The 7,500-nt window shown below is 37.4% G+C and overlaps 1 protein-coding gene across 1 annotated transcript in view; it reads right to left on the bottom strand.

Annotated features, from left to right (window-relative positions):
• Positions 1–7,500, bottom strand: part of LOC103457721 (elongation of very long chain fatty acids protein 4-like) — a 9,969-nt gene that overhangs the window by 159 nt on the left and 2,310 nt on the right. The window contains exons 2-7 of the mRNA XM_008398073.2: positions 7,149–7,240; positions 6,153–6,340; positions 5,673–5,753; positions 3,672–3,843; positions 3,422–3,549; positions 1–2,005 (exon numbers count right to left, since the gene is read on the bottom strand). The exon at positions 1–2,005 is cut by the window's left edge and continues 159 nt beyond it. Coding sequence (XP_008396295.1) covers positions 1,727–2,005; positions 3,422–3,549; positions 3,672–3,843; positions 5,673–5,753; positions 6,153–6,340; positions 7,149–7,215 — 915 coding nt within the window. The 5' untranslated portion in view covers positions 7,216–7,240 and the 3' untranslated portion in view covers positions 1–1,726. The remainder of the gene's footprint in view (positions 2,006–3,421; positions 3,550–3,671; positions 3,844–5,672; positions 5,754–6,152; positions 6,341–7,148; positions 7,241–7,500) is intronic.

The raw sequence follows: 7,500 nt of genomic DNA, 5'->3' as shown, positions 1-7,500 counted from the left end.
CAGTCAGACAATATCCTTGAAACTCATCTATGACGCACAGTAAAAGGAAATAATGTGTGAAGACCCATAAAAAAAAAGATGTATATTTTTTTACAGGGTCATCAACTTTTTTCTAAAAATCCAAACAACTCTAAGGTTTTATCCCAAGTCTTTCAAATCAGCTTTTTTTTTTCTTTTTTTTTTTTTTATCTCCGAACAAAAAGGTAGTAGGATATAATTTTGTAAATGCAGCACAGTCTTAATTTTTGCCAAGAACTGCACCGTCCACAACCAGTTGGACTGGAAGATGCTGTAGATGACTGCAAAGAAGTAACAATGCCTTGCAAACGTATTTGTACACTTTGAACTTTTTTTTTTTTTTTACAGTATCAAGTTACAAATTCCAATATACTTTATAGGGACTGTACGTGAGACACCAACATAAAGCGGAGCAAATTGTAAAAGTAGAAGGAAAAAGATACATGTTTTTAAATTTTTTAAGGGGAGCATAAGTAAAAAAAAAACACAGCCAAGAGACCTCAAAGTAACTCAGAAGGAACAACAAAGATCCACAGCTCAGTGGAATAATCTGCTGACAGAAAACTATTAGCTTTGCACTCATAAGTCATAATCTGCAGTTTTCCACAAGTCATGTAAGGTAAATAGCTAACATGAGAAACAGGAGGTTTAATGCCATAAAACTTAAGTTGAGCTGTTTGACCCGAATGCAAAAAAAAAAACAACAAAAAAAACAACAACATGTGAGTGAAAGAAAACGCATCATCACATCATGGTGAAACATGGTGGTGGCAGTCTCATGGTACGTGTGCTTCTTTTCAGCAGAGACAGGAAAACTGATCAGAGTTGATAAGAAATAAATCCTGCCAAAGTCTGCAAAAGACTTGAGACTGGGCCATTTTTTTCGCCAGTTTTACAGAAACACACCAAAAACGTGCAGCTGTGTGAAAGATTGTTTACAGTGTATGTACAAATGAATGTCAAGAAATTATTCTTTTCTTTTTGTAGCCTGAAAAAAATGCTACTTGGTGTTTATCTGCCACATAAAATCCCAGTAAAGATTATTGAAATTTGTGGCTAAACAAAATAATCAAGGGGTAGTAACACTTTTGCAAGGCAATATAAATAAAGCAGATGGCAAACATAAGGATTTTGTAAATTTCTTTGATAACCATATCTAAATCAACTGCATCTGTAAACATAATGTGACCCACCCACACCCCCTGCTCCCCCTCCAAAAAAGATTTAAATAACAAAAAAAAATATTTTGGTAACACTTAAAATTAATCAAAAAGTTTTTAGAGCACTAGCAAATAAATTAGCACATTAACTATTTAAGCTCTTAGATAAAGCAGTATTAGAATCCAAAGTACAAAATTGGAGGTGAATTTTGGTTGTAAATGCTGAGCAGGTGTGCATTTTCTGGGACATTTTGGTCCTAACAGGGTCCAAAACACAGTTGGACAGACGAGCGTGGAGCCTATGTGGTCAGCATTTTGCTTTTCTTCATTAAAAACTGTTTTGCAGACAACCAACACAACTGTCTTCCATCTAAAACCAGAAGCTTTTACAGACTTGCCCATAAACACACACCCGACACCCGCTGTTCTCCTCAAGTTGGTCCCGAATCACGTCAATCTACATTATCTGCAGGAATGACTGTCTCCCCTCCCTTCCCTCCTTCTCCATCCACATTTAGATTGTTACCAGGCACGCGCCTCTTTCTTCTTCACTCCCTTTTCGCTCTTCCCTTCTTTTGCCTCTTCCCATTTTCCTCCACTTCTTCCAAGTTGCTGTGGCCGTTAGTCACAGCCGATGTGCCGTTGGCCACTGGCTTGCCGCCTCTGTGCGAAGAAGGTTTGCGTCTGTAGGCGTGGTAGTAGAAGTTGGCGAAAAGGATGATGAAGGTGACGGCATAGCCAATCAGGGCCCACTGCATCCAGCAGGGGAATGGGCAGCCAGTGTAGAGCGAATAACCGGCGTGGCCGATGGTTACATGAAACTGGATCTGTTAAACATGGAAAGTATCTAGATTTAGGAAAATACATTCAATTAAAAAACACTTTAAACTCATCGCTGCGGTTCATTCAGGCTGCAAAAGACGAGAGAGAGCAAAACTTTCAGCTGAAAAGAGGAACAGGAAATTGTTCTGGTTTTGTTTTTCCTTTTGAGCTTTCAATTATTTGGAAATGAAGGCAGCTTTATAGGAAGCTCAGATTTAAGAAATTGCTGAGGAATACACAGAGTTTCTATTTTAGCTATGCTAGCTGTGCTAACAAAGCTGATAAATGCACAGTCAACTCTGGACTATTTGTTTCCACTGTGATTACAAATACTTTAAAGTTTATTTTGTGAAACCTTTGAATACATCCACCTAGAAATGTTTTTTTTCTGATACATATTTTTAAATTCTTCATCTTTATGATAAGTTACAAAAGACACATCTTCTGAGTGTGTGCTGGGTGATACAAGAAGGGGCTCACCCAGGGTGCGAAAGATGCAAGAAACAACTAATGTCTGTATCAGAAGGTCAAAGGTTCACAAACACCAAACATTGGGAAATTGGACATAAAACTCAGGTAAATCTGTCCTGATGTTACGCCATAAATACGAGAACAACAAACAATGCTCTAGAACTTGAAAAATATGCTTTATTTTTGTGTGAAACTTATTAAAATGTGGTGCTTTTTTACTTAATTTTATGCAGCAAAACTATAACTCAGGTTGAGATCCACAAAAGGAGTTCAAATGCTTTTAAATTGTTTTATTCACACAATCAGTGATGATTAATAAAAACTATTCTCGTGACCCATCATCTATCAAAATAGTACAACTATATTAGGACGTTTCGAATAATCTTGCATTTTTAGGTAATCTTTTAAGGAACACGTTATCAAGTTTGTTATGCTATTTTTCTCTTCTTTGCTTTGGACTGGCTGATCAACACGGACAGAATATCACTTGAATGCCAACAAAAATTAAATATTTAGCATCTGATAACACCAAAGTAATTAGAAGTGCAAAATGTAACAAAAAATGGCAGATTGCATTGCCTTTTCCTGTGGTTTATATCCTCCTAATGATAAGGGACAGTCATCTTTTAGGCATAATATTGTGATTATTAAAGATTATGTATGAAGCCCTTTCCTTAGATAAACAATATATAACTATTATATGTAAATGTTATTTTAACCTAATATCAGATTTATTCATTCGCAGTTATTAACTGAGTTCCTACGTAAAAGAGAGACATCAACCTCCCAAAATTATCACATGCTGTTCATATACATGTCAACAGCTTTATAACTATAACAGCATGAATCTAAATCTAAACAGTAAAAAGAGCGAGATGGTGTTTTAAGAGGAGTTTAACAGTGAGATTTTTTTGTTGTGTGTAAGGTGCATCCTTAAATGTGTTACTCACCATCTGAATTATGGTGAGGTATTTCTTCCACCAGAGATACTTCTGTATATGAGGTCCCAAGGCAGCCAGGCCATAGTAACCGTACATGAGGACGTGGATGGAAGAGTTGATGGTTGCACCGAAAAATGCTGCAGACAGGGTCAAGATTTGCTCAGACGTAATTTTGTCCAGGTTGTTAATAAACCTCCAGCAAGTACAAAAGATCGGTTCAGTCTGAACTGAAGAACAAATCACACATGCTTTTACTCACACTGTCCACCAGGGACCCACTTGATACCGATCCACCAGAGGATGAACATGGTACAGTGGTGGTAGACGTGGAGGAAGCTGACTTGGTTAAACTTCTTCCTCAGTATAAAAAACACCGTGTCCAGGAACTCCACCCCTTTGGAGATGTAATACCACCAAAGAGCAGATGCTATCTGGAGACATAAAGGAGGCAAGAGTGCATTTGTGGTGGCAGTGGTCAAACATCTGCACGGTAGCACAACGTTTAGGTAATGCAGGTTATTTAGACATTTAGGACGACAGTTGGAGAATCTGACCCAGATTGATGGGTTAGATAAAATACTACAAGAAACACCATCATTTTTGACACCCTGCCATTTTGACTCATATGAAAGCCTGACTGGACCTCATGGAAACAACTATTAGAGATTTCATAAAAGATTATAAAATATTCAAATGATGCTGTGACGTAATGTTAATATCAGTGGGATGTAATTCCCAATAGAAAACAGTTTTGCTCACTTAAGGTAACTTTAGCTGTGTTTAACTTTCACAATTTGGACTTTAACTGGTGTTAAAGTCAATAAAGACAGCCTATAAATTATGCAGAGATAAATATATTTGTTAGCAAAATTTAGCTGGTCACGAAAAGTCTACTTAGACTTGCTCAGGTTGTTGTCTTTGTTCTTTGAATCACATAATTTCCATGCTGAGTTCACTAAACGTTAAGTCTTTAATTTGACCCTACATAGTTGTTCAGTGATCCAGATAATAGCCTGTTCTTTTCAACTCACCTTTAGTTAACCTTCATATTAGACATGAACTTCTTTGATTTATTTTTGAATTAAAAAGGCATGTCTGGATTGATGCTGTTTCACCAAAGATTAGTAACCCAGACCAATCAGGGTAATTAGCAAAATCACCTAAAAGTTTTAATTCAGCTGCTTTTACAGAACTTTATTAAGAAAGAAACAATTTGGACTGCTTAAGGTTGGGTTTGGGAACTTGCACAGTAAAAATCTCACCAACAGAAACCATCTATCTGAGTGAACCCAACAGCTTGTCAGACTGGTTTCGCTTTAAATTTGTGCAAAATTAACCTAAGTTTTACCCATTATTTTTGAATCAATTCGTTTATTTTTCTGTTATTTTACAAAATTGCATTCACAGAACAACATCAATTAGGAAGTGAGAACCACCTCTGTCTTCAGTTTAAATAACCACCAGTGATGCAGCAGCGTTGAAAGTTTGTGAAATAGTCTTTCTATGAAGATTTAAAAGATGAAGTTGTTCCAAAATAGCATAAGAATGCTTTTTCAACTGGTCCCACTGACAAGTCAGCTCAACTTCCCTGTGATAATTAATTTTACCACATCAAGCTGGTTCAAACCTCTGTCTCAAAAAAATAATATGTTGACTACTGACATCTACTCTGCACAATCCCAGTTTCAAAAAATACAAACAATACTTTAGGCTAAAACACAAACAAGAAAAAAAATTGTCATAGAGGTCATTTTATTTGTATTTTTCTTAATAACAAAGCATATTCTTATATAAATCAATCTCCATCTATGCTCTTGTTTAATCCTGTTCTATTATTTGCTGAGTGTTGGACATGCACATGGTTCACAAGGCCATTCTCTAAAAGTCACTATGATAACTCTGACCCCGAGAGTCCCTCCCACTGAGCCAGAGCACAGAGCTGCAAAAGGAGGTGGAGCTGCAGCTTAAAGGTGGTGTGACCAATTACCACACCCTCTTTGTCCTAAAATGCCAGGCTCTCATCATCTCTCTGTCTCTCTCCTGCTCTGATACCCAGCAGAATTAGCGATCTACTTATCGTCAGCAACAGGATTACAGCATCACTCCACCTGTTAGCTGCGGGGAAAGCGCTCGAGGCCGTGCGCACGATTAACAACAGCTTAAACGTCAAAATTTGTTAAACGAATACAATTTTATCCAGACAAGATAGGATGTGTGGGACAGATTAGCTTAGTGAAAGGTGCAAGTGGGGGAAGCTTACCCTGACTTCATTCACATCATTTGAGTAGTTGACAGGCTGACACAGGTAGCTGTATCCAGCGGCTCTTGATGCTAGTAGGAGCTGACAAAAGGGTGCAAAAGGCAACGTCAGATCAGGGCTGGGGAGGGACGGCTAACGCAATGATATAACACTTTGAGATGATTCATCCCAAAAGGGCAGAGCAACAAGCATTTACAGACATTTGTATCAATAAAAATGTTCATTTCAGGAACAATCTTTAAAAACATTTCAACATGTATGTTGTAAATTACTCCAAAGGATCATAAACCTCTAATCAATTCAATCAATTTTGATTGAATTGAACTGTATTTGATCTGAACTTGACTACGTGATATTGGAAAATAAATCAGGCTGAATTTGATGCTAGACTTTTGGAAATAACATTAGCCTGCTTTTCTTGTAAAAAGTATTGATAACCTTTGTAATAAATGGGTGCTAAACAATTAAACTGACACCAACCTCTTTGGCGATATAGAAGTTGAGGACCACCATGCTGAAGTTGTACACTATGAGGGTCTTCCTGAGTGTAAAGGGTTGGCGGTCCTGCATGTACCTAGGCCCCGCCCACAGGAAGATCAAGTACAGGCAGCTGATGGCCAGGGTGGGAGAGGGAGATGACATCATCGGCCAGTTCTCCACCCTCTTGTCTGGGCAAAATGGAGGGTTTCCGTTATTATTGAGTTTCTACAGTTGTTTAATTAGTTTATGCCTAAACAATCAGTTGAAATGTTACTCACACCATGTAAATAACATTTCATTTGAAACACCACAACAATCACCAAGCTAGAGACAGAAGACAACAAATGTTCTCTTGGTCTACAAGGTTACAAAAAACAAAAAAATAAAAAATCTTTCTTTCATTAAGTGCATCAAAACTAAGAATTCCTACTTTTTTTCAGTTCATGAACACATCAACCAGCAAAGTGTGCTTTGAAGCTCTTTTCTGAGTAAAAAAATCTAATAAAAGTCACAATTTGATGGATAAAAGGGAAAGATATTGTTATTGTTGGATTCAAACAAGCATACAAAAGAATATTCAACACATTTTTTCTTCTCTTTTATGTCTTGAGAAATGGGCACCTCCACATCTCAGAGCAGATGATTTTAACGCAAAAGATTCAAAAGTTTACATTGTTTTTTCTCTTTGTCTTAAGAGACCACTTCAATACCTTCTTTGCTGTCTTGGTGAAAGAAACAAGAACTTAAAACGTGTAACTATTATTGCTTATTCTAACTGGATATAGCAGTATAACTAAATTCAAAAATGCAGTTTTGCAAAATGTAGCATACATCCATCCTGTCTATGTCACATCGATGTCGACTCCAAGTCCAAGGCATAGGAAAGCAATGCAACAATGTACTTTTATAAGTTTCAAATTCAAGTAAACAGTTACATGTGCATCATAAGCCACGGTGCTGGTGAGAGTGGACCAGGAATCGGTGAACCCATCTTACCTGCTATAGTAAGGCTCCATTTATAAAACTCTACTGTGTCGTTCACAAGATGTGTTACAACCTCCATGGCTCTACCGTTGCTTGTGATTAAACTGCGGAGACAGAAGACAGCAAAGAGACACAAAAATTAAATTACAGGTCATGCACACCACATCAGTGGGACACAGGGCTACGCCCTACTAGCTTGAGTGGGTACTAGTTTTGCAAACAGCTGCAAGATACAACGCATTGTGATTTTATTGCTCCTTTTAGGGACAGTATGAAATTCTTATCTATGGCAAAACAGACTTTAAATGGATGATTGCATAGAGACCTAAAGGTCAGGTTTACTAACACACACACACACATATAT

This window comes from Poecilia reticulata, linkage group LG21 (assembly GCF_000633615.1).
Source record: "Poecilia reticulata strain Guanapo linkage group LG21, Guppy_female_1.0+MT, whole genome shotgun sequence".
Lineage (NCBI taxonomy): Eukaryota > Metazoa > Chordata > Actinopteri > Cyprinodontiformes > Poeciliidae > Poecilia > Poecilia reticulata.
This window is presented reverse-complemented; position numbering and strand designations above follow the sequence as displayed.